Source organism: Coenobita brevimanus, chromosome 48, assembly GCF_032717465.1.
Source record: "Coenobita brevimanus isolate Jiangsu-jjx chromosome 48, ASM3271746v2, whole genome shotgun sequence".
Classification (NCBI taxonomy): Eukaryota; Metazoa; Arthropoda; class Malacostraca; order Decapoda; family Coenobitidae; genus Coenobita; species Coenobita brevimanus.
This window is the reverse complement of record NC_137001.1, coordinates 23,159,480-23,175,121: the sequence shown is the minus strand read 5'-3', so window position 1 is coordinate 23,175,121 and position 15,642 is coordinate 23,159,480. Positions and strand designations below refer to the sequence as shown.

The following is a 15,642-nucleotide window of genomic DNA, read 5'->3' as shown; positions in this document are numbered from 1 at the left end:
GAAAGAGAGGTAGGATGATGATTAGGAAAGAGGATGATGAGGATGATTGATGATGATGATGATGATGATGACTGGAAAAGAGGGGCAGGATGATGATTGGGAAAGAGGATGAGGATGATTATGGTGATGATGATGATGATTCGGAAATAGAGGTAGGATGATGTCTGGGAAAGGGATGATGATGATGATGATGATGGTGATGAGGATTGGTAATATTGTGCTGTATTAAATGTTGCTTGCGTTATTTTTATCCTTAGGTGATGGTGACCAACGTAACATCGCTACTTAAGACGGTGAAGGCCGTCGAGGATGAACACACACGCGGCACCAGAGCGCTTGAGGCAACAGTGGAGGCCATCGCACAGGAGATTAGGGTTAGTTTGAGAGAGAGAGAGAGACGGAGGATGTGAATAATGATGATGGTGGTGATGGTGGTGGTGGTGGTGGTGGTGGTGATGAGTGAAGAGAGAAACCTGTACTTTACACAGGAAAAATCATCCAACCGGGAATCGAACCCAGGACTCTCAGGTGAGAGCCAGGCAACATACCACTTCTCCATGACCAGGTAAAAGTTATCTCACAATCTCGTAACCAATGTCCCTCCGCCCCAACTGTGGGCATGAAGAGGATGAGACAACCCACTGGCACATGGACAAGTAGATGCTTTTAATCTATCCCAAGCACTTATGGCATGTCAGAATGAAGACTTCAATTCCCAGCTTATTGGTAATATATTGGATGGAGGGGTGGTGATGAAGATGATGATGATGATGAAGATGAGAATGTGGATGTGAATAATAATGTTGATGATGATGATGATGGTGATGAGAAGGATGTGGATAATAATAATGATAATGGTGGTGGTGACAGGTAATATATATTTCTTTATTTACTTCTTCTACAGGCCTTTGATTCCGATGAGGCTCCCAAGACGAAGGCCACACCCGAGGAGCTCGTCAGGTGCACCAAGCCCATCACACTGGCCACGGCTAAGGCGGTTGGGGCCGGGAACAGTCTGAAGCAGGAGGATGTTATTGTCGCCGCCAACATGGGTCGCAAGGCCATCTCCGACATGCTAACCACTTGCAAGGTGCGTAGTTCGTTATTATCCAAAATTGTTCTGTTCTCAATATTTTTGTTGTTTCTTCGTCTTTGTCATATTGTGCTTTTTCATCTCCTTCTCCTTCTTCTTCTCCTTCTCCTTCTTCTTCTTCTCCTCCTCCTTCTCCCTCTTCTTCTCCTCCTCCTTCTCCCTCTTCTTCTCCTTCTCCTTCTTCTTCTCCTTCCCCTTCTTCTTCTCCTTCTTCTTCTTCTCCTCCTTCTCCTTCTTCTCCTCCTTCTCCTTCTTCTTCTTCTCCTTCTTCTTCTTCTTCTTCTCCCTCTTCTCCTCCTTCTCCTCCCTCTTCTCCTCCTTCTTCTCCGTCTTCTTCTCCTCCTTCTCCCTCTTCTTCTTCTTCTTCTTCTTCTTCTTCTTCTTCTCCTTGTTCTTCTTTTCCTTCTCCCTCGTCTTTATCATCTTCTTAAGGCCATCTTGTACATGCTAACGATATGTAAGGTGCTTAGTTCCTCTTTATTATATGTATATTTGGTCTCATCTGTTCACCCTGTTTTCTTCTTCTTCATCTTGTTCTTTTTCTTCTGTTTTTTCTTCTCTTTTGCCTTAATTTTCTTCATCTTCATTTTTGTTGCTACGAGTTTCTGAGCAGTAGTGAAGTCTGTAGAAGAAACAAAAGATCAACCATTACTTATTATTATTACCATGTTATTGTTATTAGCATATAATTATTATTAATTGTACAGTAGTAGCAGTAGTAGTAGCAGTAGTAGTAGTAGTAGTAGTAGTAGAAGTACTGTAGTAGCAGCTGCAGCAGCAGCAGCAGCAGCAGCAGTAGTAGTAGTAGTAGTAGTAGTAGTAGTAGTAGTAGTAGTAGTAGCAGCAGTACCAGTAGTAGTGTAGCAAAACCCAATTTTTTTTTTATGTTGTAGGCAGCAGCGTGGGGCGCAGAAACAGTCGAGCTGCGATCCAAGGTGATGAACGCCGGGCATGACCTGGCAGTGGAGTACCGGGAGTTGCTTCAGATGGTGATGCACCTTCTCCAGAAATCCAGCCCGGAGGGTCGTAACGCACTGAGCAACATCTCACGCAAAATCGCCCATTGTGTGACCGCCCTTGTTGCAACCACCGAGCCTCTGAAGGGTAAGTAGTGCCATTTGCCATCTGTGTAGCTCTAGGATGGCTTTTTATATTTATTTGTTTGGTTTAGTGTGACATTTGTTGGCTTTCTCACCACTAATGTTAAGATCCCAAAGACTGAGACATGAGGAGCCAGCAACTTGGACTGCCCTGCCTGTGTTGGGGGACATTGATTGGAGGGATGGTGTTGGGCACATAAGTGGTCCTCCGGTACACTTTACCACTTAGAATATCACCTAAAGATAGTATTCTGAGTGGCTGTTCTAAGTGGATTTGGAGATTTTGCTAGCACCTCTCCTTACATGTGTTTTTTTTCGCATATTACACGTTTTTATGTTAGGGACCATTGCACACACTGGCACCAATGCAGCTGGGTGGTTTGGCTGCCTAGTTATGCAAATGACTGAACTCCCTTCACATCCCCAGAGAGGGAGAGGGAGAGAGGAAGGGAGGGAGAGAGGAGAGAGAGGGAGAGAGAGAGAGAGAGGATGGTGAACTGCAGGAGAAGGGCAACTTTAGCCCGCAATTGACCAGATTAATGTGCGGATGAGGCTGAGTAGAACAGCAATAACATCAACCATTTTACCTCTCATACATCAACCATTGCAAACTGTGATGATACTAGATTTACTTAGACAAACAGAAGAGAATGTCAAGGTGTAATATGCATAATAAATCAATGAGGAAGGGGTCCAGTAAAGTCTCCTCACCTACATGCGGACCTAAATCATTTTATTGTTTGCCCTCTGCATGTTGTTTGATGGTGATTTAGCTGCATGTGTAATTCAAAACAGAGATATTATTACTGCATTTGTGCTTAGGGTATGTTATGTAGCAGAGTTTTTTGTTCCATCACATAGACCAGAAGATTTACATAAGGTATATCCAGTGAGAGTGAAGGAACCCTGTTGAGTGTGAGATGAAACCATTCTTCAGAGTCTGTTTGTGCTTCTGTATATTTCTCAGTATACTCCTTCCATATATTCCATTTATATGAAGTACTTTAACCTCTGGACATTAAGACGCCTCAGTCACGATACAACAATTATTTTCCTCTATTGTAAATCATGACTGTAAAATTCCTTGCTCTTCCCTTCCTCAGTGACAGATCAAGCATGTAACCAAATTAAATTGCCCTGTTTTCTTTCCCATCTCTTCACTACAATGACACTTTATTCACTGGCCTCTCAGGATTAGAGTCTGTAAATCTATGTAAACGTTTTCGCACACTCCTATATCTCCATTTTTGAGTTGGAGGCATGGGAGTCTGATCTAGGGATGGGATGAATTCACAGCTTTGCAGGCTCTAAGTTTTTGGAGGCAGCAAATGGGCAGTGTTATTCCAAGACCTGCCATTTTACTTGTGCTCCCTCCAAATGATTTTATTTACACTTGCTTTTAAAATTAGAGTCAGAGTTAGCTTTCATTTTCAGAGAGTTTTTCTTAAGTTGGTGTTCATTTTGGGTCCGTAAGTCAGTTTTCTTAAGGTCAACTTTTTGCTGGCTGCTGTCTTCTGCTCATAAAAGAAAAAAGAGAGGGGAAAGAGAGAAAAACTTGTATAAAATCATTTGGAGGTTGCAGCAGTAAAGTATAAAAGAAGTCATTGAAGTGTCTAATTGTTTGGGTGTGTAAGTAAACAATTTGAATGTTTAAGTAAGAAATTTTGATATGTAAGTAACAAATTTGGATGTGTAAGTAAGATGTGTCCAGAAATTTTGCTGTGTACGTAAGAAATTTGGCTATGTAAGTAAGAAATTTGGCTGTGTAAGTAAGAATTTTGAATGTGTAAGGAAGAAATGTCCAGAAGCACGGTGTGGGTGTGGGTCTCCTTGTCTTTCCCGTACATTGGCCACACCACGTCTGACTGTATCCCTCCACAGCCCACTTCAAATGGCACGAGGCCGGCGTGAGTCCCCCCAGTGGTGAGTGAAGTGCTAGCGTAGCCTGACTGGCCCCGTAGATGTGCATGTGGTCGCTCTTCCTTATCACTCAGGCACACTCCATGCCACACACACCCTCGCATGAACCAACATCTGTGTCATGATTTAATAGATCATGTCAAGGTTTTATCTGAGTGAATTTTGATGAGATGAAGAAATTTGGAACCATTCTTTCTTTGCCAGTGTTTTTTTTATTCGATCAAGATACCATACAACAGTGAAGATTTTATCAGAATAACTATCATTTGAGTGAAGTTTTATGAAGTGTTGAAATTCGGAACTAATCTTTCATAGCCAGAGATACGTAACTGAATGTTGATGGTGACTTTCAAAAGAGATCATATTCAAATTTATATCTTGCATTCTTTCTTACATGAAGAGTTATAATCAATGAGTGGATTTTGACTTTTTACATCTGATACTGCATTTTTCTTGTTTTTGACACTTCAGTTTTAAATTATTTCAAGTTTTTACTGAAATAATTGTCAGTGAATGAATTTTGATTACTTTTACACGGACTTTGCAACATATATTATGTTCATACTTTTTTATATTTCAGTTCTTGGGAAAAAACAAGAGTTGATTATAGAAGGGTAAAGTTGGTCATAGAAAAAGATAAAATATTGATTGTTTGGAACCATTGTAGTGTATTGTCTCATGGTACACTATTTTTGCACACCAAGATGCGTAAAATATATGGTTAGATTATCAAAGGTACCAGAATTGTACCTTTGTTCCAGTGTAATCTTATCCTCATTGTTAGATCACCAAAATTCTGTCATATTTATTATCAGAATTCTATATATCTATCATCAAAATTCACTGGCCAAAATCATACGTCCATTCCAATGTAATTACATCGACTCTGTATGCGTTGATTGGCAGTTTATTTTATTTTATTTCATTTTACTTTATTTTTTTGAACACCAGATGTTGCTTCATGGGACATTCTTTCACCTTATGTCTTGGGAATGATGACTGGAAAATATTATGCTTGTTATGTCCTATTATCCATGTCGCCATTTTCTTATCCACTTTTTGCCTGAGGACGAACTGTGACCTTGATCGGTATTTCTCCAGCACGTGGTGACCCGGCCTGGCGCCAGTGTCCTCAACGCCACTTCTCTTGGTAGTTGGTTGTAGGCTCTTCAGTGCTTCCTCTAATATACAGGGTAGTCTCGATATTGCACCTCTCTTGACATATGCAGGGCTAGATGGGAATTCCTCATTATAAGTGATGTCTGTCTGTTTGTCTGTCTATCTACAGCCAGACACTTTAATCCCATAAGGGGTGGCCACAAACAAATCGCCTCCATGTTGCCCTGTCCTCTGCCATTTCACTGCCCTCCCCCCAACTGACACACCCCACTCACATCCCATTATTATATTATTATTTATCTATAGCCAGATGCCATAATCCCATAAGGGGTGGCCACAAACAAATCATATCCATGTTGCCCTGTCCCCTGCCATTTTGCTCCCCTCCCACAACACACTCCTCATTCCCATATACCTCTCCATCCCATCCCTCCACCTCAACCTCAGTCTCCCCCTAGAAATAAAAAATTTGACTTATAATGAGAAGAAACTATATCTTGTGTGTTGTTCGGACAGCTCCGTGTAAGGTTCACGTAGATTTTGGCTGCCTCGTGAAGTTATACTCCTTTTACTGTAACTTGGCCTAAAATTGCTGACTTGAACCCCGAGTTGTAACTATAGATTAGCACTAAAATACAGTGCTAGTCATGAGTAAGTGCTATGAAAAGGGTGAAGAATTGTAGTATTGTCTTTTTCTGATGCTGTGTGTAATAAGCCACAAAAGGACGAAAATCTGGGCCAAGTAAGAGTGAAAGGAGTATAGTGATCCATCGTACAGTCAGTGGATATAACTAAGCAGGTACTGTAATCATGAAAAGGGTTATGGGAAGCAGAAGATGATCCAGTAGAGATAATTCATTGATCTATCTATCTATTGCCAGAAACCATTATCCCATAAGGGGTGGACACAAACAAATCGCCTCCATGTTGCCCTGTCCCCTGCCTTTTCCCTGCCCTCCCCTCAGCTCACACACCCCTCTCTCATAACCAAAAATATGAGAATTAGTAAATAAATGTAGGATAGATTGAGTTTTACACCGTGTCCCCTTTTGTCAATAAGGGCTGGTTAGTTCGGCTCAGCTGTCCTCACAATGTACTCGAATTTTCTGGCTTAGTTTGAAGGGAAGTGCAATAAATGGACAATCCTGTATTCTGTCAAGTTACTCTAAGATTTCCTGTGTATAGACCATTGATTTACCTGTGTATATAAGCCGTATGTTAAGGAATGATATAACATGGAAATATTTGTACATTATCAAGGCATGAAGCAGACCACAGAGGCTGCCGGTGTATATATTTTTGTCTTTCATCTTCCACGTCTGTGCCACACGTACTCACCCTGTCGTACTTTGTTTACATTTTTTACGCCATTTACTGTACAATAATCTTTCTAATTACAGCATGGCCGGCTAATATCTTCCGTATGGCAGATTATCTATGTTGTATCTATTGTAGTCTTTCTCCTCAGCTCACTATTAATCGGATTTATTTTTATTTACAGTATTTACAGCTTCGTAGTAGAACTCTTGCTCATGCTTTGGTAGTATATACTGTATAATTTAAACCTAATGCTGTTTAATTTTAATCGGCACAGTATATGGAAGGTGAAAGGTGTATATCTGTCTGTCTATCGCCAGACGCCACAATCCCATAAAGGGTGGCCGTTTGTCTCAGAGTTAGTTGTTTTACGGGGAGGGGCACTAACCCTCCACCAACCCACTTGTTGCCACGCATAGAACACATATGGTTTGGTTATATGGTTACCATCCAGCGTTGTAAATGGTTTCCCGGCTTACAGGAAACCATTAGGCTTGTCGCTCAATGTAATGCCAACTGAAAAGGGAAAATGAGTAATAAAAAGTGACAGGAAAGATGGCGAAACACGAAGAGAGGAGGGCAGAAAGAATGATGAAAGGTGTTCTGTAAGGGGTGGCCATGAACAAATCACCTCCACATTGCCCTCTCCCAAGCCATTTCGCTGCCCTTCCCCTAACTTACACCCCCTCTCAGTATAACAAAAATTACCCTTGAAAAATTATCTTGATTTTTTTTTCTAACGAAGTAATATTAAAAATTGTCATCTACCTCATTTTTCTTCACAAATAATACCATAGAAATATTGCCAAAAAATATTCTTTGTTAATACTACAGATATATTACTACAGTATTGTTTATCTGTCTATTTATTGCCAGATGCCTTAATCCTGTAAAGGGTGGCCACAAACAAATCACCTCCATGTTGCCCTGTCCCTCACCATTTCCCTGCCCTTCCCTAAGGTCACACCCCCCTCTCTCATATACCTATCCACTCCATCCCTCCATCTCATCCACTGCCTCCCCTTCCCTCATATACCTCTCCACTCCATCCCTCCATCTCATCTGTGGCCTCCTCCTCCTTCATATAGCTCTCCACTCCATCCCTCCATCTCATCCTCGGCCTCCCCTCTCTCATTTACCTCTCCACTCCATCCCTCATCTCATCCTCAGCCTCTTCCACCCTCTCCCCCTCTCTGCCTCACTCACATACACTCTCCTCATTAGTCTCTCACTCTCCAGCCTCCCCACATGGCCAAACTACCTCAATGTATTCATCCTAATCTATCTATCTATATCTGTTGCCAGACGCCATAATCCCGTATGGGGTGGCCATTTGACTCTGAATTATTTGTTTTACAGGGAGGTGCACTAACCCTCCACCAACCCACTTGTTGACACGTAGGGAGCACGTATGGTTTGGTTATATGGTTACCACCCAGCATTGTAAATGGTTTCTTGGTTTGTCCTAATGCTTCCTATTACTACCAAGGAACCATAGTGTTTTATATGAGCCTCTTGCTGAGTAGAATGTTACTGAAAAAAATAAATACTTCTAAATATTCTTCACCGGTAATACTCCAGGAATACTGCTTAATATTCTCTACAAATCCTTCAGAAATATTACTACTGAAAAAGATAAGTGAATATTTGTTGTCAGGGTTTGAATATTTGAATTTCATTTAAATAAACTTACCAGATATTCCACCTGACCCACCAACACATTATAAAAACACACCAGCAAATAGCACCACCACACCAGTCTGAATGAAACAGTCCTGGAATATATCTGGTATGGACAGTCGGTATTAGTGCTGAGTGGAAGGTGTGTGATGCATAGGAAGACTGCTGGGCCACTCTGTTACTGTGTTTTGTTTTTTCTTGGAGGGAAGAGTCATGCGGAGTTTGGCCTATGGTTTCTGCCCCCTTGCATCAATAAATAAATAAATAAATCCATGCTCAGTGTCAAACGCCTCAGAAAAATTCAAATATAACTTTCAAAAATAGTCTTCGTCTGTGTCCTCAGATTTGCAAATTTTCATCCGGTGTTGTGCAGTGTCCCTTCTCCATTTATTCTGTTTCTCCTCAGTATCTCTCTCTCTCTCTCTCTCTCTCTCTCTCTCTCTCCTTATTTAGGTGTTCATTGTGTCTGTGTCATTTGTTTAATACCACAAAATTATCTCTTCATTTTTCTTTCATTTATCATCATCATCATCATCATCGTGGCCTATTTTCCAGCTTAATGGTGGACTTATCTCTCTGTTTGTTTTTTTGCCTTTTTATATCTGTCACCCTGCCCATTCACCACATCCTTCTTTTTCTCTCTCTCTTTCCCTTCCCCTTCCTGTATCCTCCATTCTTTCACCCTGCTCATTCACCACATCCTTCTTTTTCTCTCTCATTCCCTTTCCGTTCCTGTATCTGCCATTCTTTCACCCTGCCCATTCATCACATCCGTCTTTTTCTCTCTCTCATTCCCTTTCCGTTCCTGTATCTGCCATCCTTCCACCCTGCCTGCTTCACCACACCCTTATCCGATCCTTAATGCACCCCTTCTGAATTTAGGATTGGACTGGGAGGATCCTGATGATCCAACCGTCATCGCTGAGAATGAGTTGATGGGAGCAGCCAACTCTATCGATGCCGCTGCCAGGAAATTGATGGCTCTCCGCCCTCGACGTGTGGAGACGAAGGTAACACATTGACGTTTATTGTACAGTTGAGGTACAGGTTTATTGGATTGTGTTTATTAATTCGTATTTTAAAATGATCTTGTTTACTGAATAGGGAGGCTGCCAGCGATTGAGCAGTGTGGAGAGCTGCCAAGAGGTGACCATATTAATTTTACAGTATTTTTGAGGTACAGGCTTCTTGGATCATGTATATTAATTCATATTTGAAAACGATCCTGTATACTGAATAGGGAGGCTGCCAGAGATCGAGCAGTGTGGACATTTATTTTACAGTACAGTATTTTTAAGGTACAGGCTTATTTGAATTTGTGTATTAATTCATATTTTAAAATGATCTTGTTTACTAAATAGGGAGGCTGCCAGAGATTGAGCAGTGTGGACATTTATCTTACGGTATTTTTAAGGTACAGGTTTATTGGATTGCGTGTATTGATTCATATTTTAAATTGTACAGTACTGAATAATGATGTTGCCAGAGATCGAGCAGTGTGGAGAGCTGCCATTAGGTGACCATATTAATTTTACAGTCACTATTAGCTGTAGTTATAGTGGTTGGCGTATATTAATTCATAGTTTAAAATGATCTTTAATACTGAATAGGGAGGCTGCCAGAGATCAAACAGTGTGGAGAGGTGCCATTAGGTGACCATATTAATTTTCGTCACTTTTAGCTACAGGTTTATTGGATCGTGTGTATCAATTCATATTTTTAAATTATTCAGTAGATGGAGATGACTGGGGCATGTGGAGAGGATGGAGGATGACAGTTGGGTGTGGAAAATGAGAACGGTGAACATTGGAGGTAGGGTTGCAAGAGGCAGACTGAAAAAGATCTGGAATGAGGTGATAGAGTGTGACCTCTGGGATAAGAGACTGAATAGAGAGGCTGCCAGAGATTGAGTAGCGTGGAGAGCTGCCGTTAGGTGACCAAGGCCAATTTATGCAGGCATTTTGGAGCCTTTATAAACGATATGAACGAGTGCACCGTGCTGAGTGGCAATCCTTCAACTAGGAAATAGAAACCCGATGTTATAGTGTTTTTGTCGCCCCAGATTCATATGTACGTGAACCAAATGAACAGCAGGTTGGTATTGTCCTCCTCCAGTCCACCATCCTTCTTTTGGGGGATAGGGAAGGAATTGAGGGGCATTTATTTAACACCATCCTTCTTTTGGGAGTTAGGGAGGGAATTCAAGGGCATTAATATAACCAGGCAGCTCCACTTTTCGGTTATATAGGTGCTGCCATGTGAAGGGTGTTCCTCTCCAGCATTTCTTAGTGTCATAGTACTGTATGTTCCAACCAGATGTGGCCTATAAGTATTTAAGACATGCAGTACTGTAGTGGGCATTTAAGTATAAGTGTTTTTAAGTGTAAGAGGTGCAGTACTGTAGTGGGCGTTTAAGTATAAGTGTTTAAGTATAAGAGGTGCAGTACTGTAATGGGTGTTAGTGTTGGTATGGTGCTTCTCATGGGCAAGTCAGTGGTCATTGCCTTGAAAATATTTAGATTAAGTAGCCAGGGATGAGGTCATAGTGTTTGACCTCAGGGGTAAGGGATTGAACACTGAGCTTTGTAGTATGGAGAGGCTTTCTCATGGGTAGCACTGCGTAGTTTGCCGCGGCCGGGGGTGCAGGCCGGTGTTGATGATGTTTATTCACCACACCTGACGCCCTTGACTTTTGAAATCAGCCGGTGAACTCAGAAAATATAGTGCCATAGTACATTGTATGGCTTGTGTAAGCAACAGTGAAACAGAAACAGCAAGCAAAGAACAGTGATCCAATTGCATTACCATTGTGGGGGCAACAGGTGAGGGTGTTTCAGTGTGGCAGCCAAAGCCACACACTTGCTGCAGAGATAGCCCTTCCATACTATAGAGCTCAGTGGGACTGACTAGGGAGGCTGCCAGAGATCGAACAGCATGGAGAGCTCCCATTTAATGCTGTGATGACACCTGTACCACTGAGAACACAGCTTGTAATATGAGAGGAAGATAGTGCAACAGTTACATCAACAACAACAGCAAATCAGAATATGAAAGAAGGATAGCACAACAACAACAGCAGCAGCAAGAGTCAGCATCAGAATCGCTGCTGCCGTGAGATATGTTTGATATTCTTGGTTGTTGATTGACTCGACTAAGAATCAAACATATTATCACGCCACAGTGAAATAGCAACAGTGGAAGATGATACAACGTGGAATTTGAAGTGTGGCAACAGTGGAAGATGGTACAGTGTGGAATTTGAAGTGTGGCAACAGTGCAAGATGGTACAGTGTGGAATTTGAAGTGTGGCAACAGTGGAAGATGGTACAACGTGGAATTTGAAGTGTAGCAGCAATGGAAGATGGTACAATGTGGAATTTGACATGAATGAGTGAACATCTTAACATTTATTGGTTATTAGCATCTTTATATAGTGTTAGTGGTAGGTGGGGGTGCCCACCATCCACTCACGCAATGTAGCGCTGCTTTGGGTGTCTGCCCTTTCCTCTCTTCCTTCCTTCCTTCCCCTTCTGTCTTTCTTTCCTTCATTCTTTCCTCTTTCTTTTGCCTACGGGTGATTTTACACTCCTTCCTCTGTCTTTCTTTCCTTCATTCTTTTCCTTCTGCCTGTGGGTGACTCTACACTGAGTGACAAGCCAAATGGTTTTGTGTACACCAGAAACCATTACTGTGCTGGGTGGTAACCATATAACCAGATTTTGGTGCCTGGTGGTTTAGTGAGTAATTAAGGCGCTCCAATCGGATTGAGCCAGTGAAGGTTTATATCCAAGGGATGGTTGGGGTTTGTGAGGCTGGTCACTCTTATCTTAAATGTCAGCACCAACTTGCCTAACCCCGGGCTCCTACACTCCTCATGGGGCAACAAAGGATTGGATGATGATGATTAATTATTACTTTATTTTGTACAGTTATAGTTAGTAATTTTTGTGATTCTTGTACAGTCTAGGGTTGCAAGCTTTTAACGAAGCATCAGGCTTTATTTTTGTCTGTTTATCAAGATTTCTCTCTCTCTCTCTCTCTCTCTCTCTCTCTCATTGTTTCTCCAGTAGTAACATAAAATTTCTCTTATATTTCAAGACCCCTTTTTGCTCTCTCATATGAATGGTCTTCCAGATGAGGTATGCTTTAGGATCCCTCTTCTTGTTAGTCTCTCACCTTCCACACAGCAGCCAAAGTGGGATAGGTTTAAAACAGGGTCGTTATGAGTGAAATGGTTCCTGTATTTCACTATTCTTGGGTGAATCGCCATCTGATAGTTTTGCTGGGTTCAGTTTGGTGTTTGAACTTCGAATTTCTCATCCAAATTTCTCATCCATGTTTTAGGATTAAGTATTCAGTAAGATTTTCCATTTATGAAGTGAAGGACAGTGTTACAGTACTATTTAATACTTCATTGTAATGCTGTAAGAGTCAGGAGTGCTTCCATCAACTGATTGAAATTATGTACTGTAGTAGCAGCCAGAATAAATATCCATAGTGTTTCTGCCACCCTCAAAGAAATAATACTTTTTATTTATTGAACTATTTTTATTTATTTCATCACTTTTTACGGTGAAATTATTAGCCATTTCATTTTTGCAGGAGGTGGATGAGAACATGAACTTTGATGAAATAATCCTGGAGGCGTGCAAGTCCATCGCAGCGGCCACTGGTGCTCTGGTGAAGGCCGCTTCATCTGCCCAGAGGGAACTTGTGGATTCAGGGAGGGTGCGTCGCCGGCCCACCGCTGCCTCAGACGACGGCCAGTGGTCAGAGGGTCTGGTGTCTGCTGCCAGGCTGGTGGCGGCTGCAACACACTCACTGTGTGAGGCTGCCAATGCGCTGGTCTTGGGACAGGCCACTGAAGAGAAGCTGATCTCTGCCGCTAAACAAGTTGCTGGCTCAACGGCACAGCTGCTGGTTGCATGTAAGGTGAAGGCCGATCCCGACTCCAATGCAACCAAACGTCTGCAGGCTGCGGGTAATGCAGTCAAGCGTGCAACAGACAATCTGGTGCGTGCGGCCCAGCAGGCCATAGACCAAGATGACGAGTTGACCGTGCTGGTGCCGTCACGCAAGGTGCCCAACATATCAAAGGTGATTGACACCCGTGCCCGCCTCTTGGCCCTGGAGAATGAGGCTAAACGTGCCCGTGAAGAGCTGAGGATTCTGCAGAGCAGCCAGTACAATAACAGTAATGAGTCGGGGCTGTCTGACACAGATCACTCGGGTTATGATTCCTCCTCAAGGTAAGAACCGTGGTCTTTATATGTATTATCAGTCGGTAGTGACATTTTTCCATTGAAGAGTTGTTCATCAAAATATATATATATCAACTAACAAGGAACACCTTATATTGTATAGGGTGATTCAAAAGTCAGCTTACTTAGGGAATTAGTGTATCACTGCAGCTGTTGACACAGTCAGTCTTAGAGTGCTCAGGAATGTCCTATTGTACATCACTGGGTGGAATGTCCGCACAAGTACATTACCCCTGATGGTGGCTGTAGTGAACTTGTGCAGTGGTTATTCCCCTGTATCACTGCAGAGTAATTTCCCTCTTTAACATGACTGAAATACCCTGTGCAGTATTGACAGACAGCAGGATATGTGAATGGTACCACTGTAATATATTGGTGTGTTTTCAGGTATGATTCGTCATATGAAGCCCCAGGAGTAATCACATCGACAAGAAATATTAAGGTGAACTACAGCTCCCCCCTGCGCACCCACACCACCACCTTCACCACCCGCATCAACACCCAGACCAACGGGGGTACCACCTCCACCAACCACACCCTCAACCAGTCCAGGGGGAGCGACGCCGGCTCGGACTTTGACGACGGACCCACCTTCAAGGAGGCCCTCAGAGCCTTCCAGAAAGACAGCAGTTCTTCAGTGACGTCCCCAGGCAACACGCCCTTCTCCCGCACCAGCAGAACGAGCACGGACGGTCACCACATTGTAACCAGCTCCACACAACAGATCCAGCGCACCATCCACACCACCAGCTCCAACAAAAGCTATCACGTCGAAGAGAGTTGAAAGAATTAAATCCCTTGATCTGTTAGAGTATAGATGTGTAATCATAACCATGCTATCTTATGCCATATTGTAATCAGTGTAATTAATGGAGAAGATATTTTATGTAGATACACAATATATAGACAATATACACTATAGATTTCTGCATTATATATAACATTTTCAGTAACAGAAATACATGTAAAGCTTTATTGCCTTCACCCAAGTGCTTTTGTCTGCTGTATGTGAGGAGGCATATAGGAGACCACTAGATATCAGGCTGCAGCGACCGGCGAATCGTGTATGGTTGATGGAAAGGTTATAGCAGTACCGTCAAGTGGGGCGATTACAGATGTGTGGCAGTAGTGAGACAGGAGCAGAGGCAGTAGTAAGAAAGGAGAAAGGGTGATAGTAAGAAAGGAGCAAGGGTGATAGTAAGAAAGGAGCAAGGGTGATAGTAAGAAAGGAGCAAGGGTGATAGTAAGAAAGGAGCAAGGGTGATAGCATGACTTGTGCAGGGGCAGTAGCAAGATTATGATGATGCTGGTGATGAAGAAGTTGATGAAGAAGAAGTAGATGGTGATGAGAAGTTGTTAATGATGAAGAAGTTGATGGTGATGATGAAGAAGTTGATGGTGATGATGATGAAGATGAAGAAGCTGATGGTGATGATGAAGTTGTCGATGATGATGATGATGAAGAAGAAGAAAATGGTCTGCACTTGCTCATATCAGGAATTGCCACACTTGACGATATTGGATATTTTAATTAACTGGAATTTACATACGCTCGTGACGTGAGAAATTGCCTTATACAGAACATTTATAATTTTTACTATGGCTGGCAGTTGAGGTGGTGAGTGGTGAAGGATTGTGGTGCCTTGTAGGGGTGTATTTTTCCCAGCCTAGCATCGGGGGACCTACACCTCGTCTGACTTGCCGTTACCTCTTCCTTAACAGATTATATTAAGTGACTCATTCCCCAGCAAGCTTATCTCCAAACTATATTGCTATTCAGAAGGTATAGATGCCGTGCGAGGGAATATTTAGGTTATATATAGAGTGAAATGTATGGAGATGTGTGGAAAGGGAGACGGAAATCAGAAATATAATCAGTTAACCCGTCACCAGTATGGAAGCAGTTTTGGCGTTTTATTCATGTATATTCAGAGAGGGAGGGGGAGGCCGAGGATGAGATGGAGGGATGGAGTGGAGAGGTATAAGAGAAAGGGGGATGTGAGCTGGGAGCAGGGCAGTGAAATGGCAGGGGACAGGGCGACATGGAGGTGATTTGATTGTGACCACCCTTTATGGGATTGGGATGTCTGGCAATAGATATATAGATAGATAGATATTCAGAGAAGGTGCCTGCTGGTGGTGGTACAGATCT

The 15,642-nt window shown here is 42.4% G+C and overlaps 1 protein-coding gene across 1 annotated transcript in view; it reads left to right on the top strand.

The window, feature by feature from the left end:
- Positions 1–14,671, top strand: part of rhea (Talin_middle and talin-RS domain-containing protein rhea) — a 64,999-nt gene extending 50,328 nt beyond the window's left edge. Inside the window, exons 21-27 of the mRNA XM_080271912.1 lie at positions 258–374; positions 905–1,090; positions 1,987–2,197; positions 4,075–4,116; positions 9,112–9,239; positions 12,832–13,478; positions 13,878–14,671. Coding sequence (XP_080128038.1) covers positions 258–374; positions 905–1,090; positions 1,987–2,197; positions 4,075–4,116; positions 9,112–9,239; positions 12,832–13,478; positions 13,878–14,274 — 1,728 coding nt within the window. The 3' untranslated portion in view covers positions 14,275–14,671. The remainder of the gene's footprint in view (positions 1–257; positions 375–904; positions 1,091–1,986; positions 2,198–4,074; positions 4,117–9,111; positions 9,240–12,831; positions 13,479–13,877) is intronic.
- Positions 14,672–15,642: the final 971 nt, after the last annotated feature.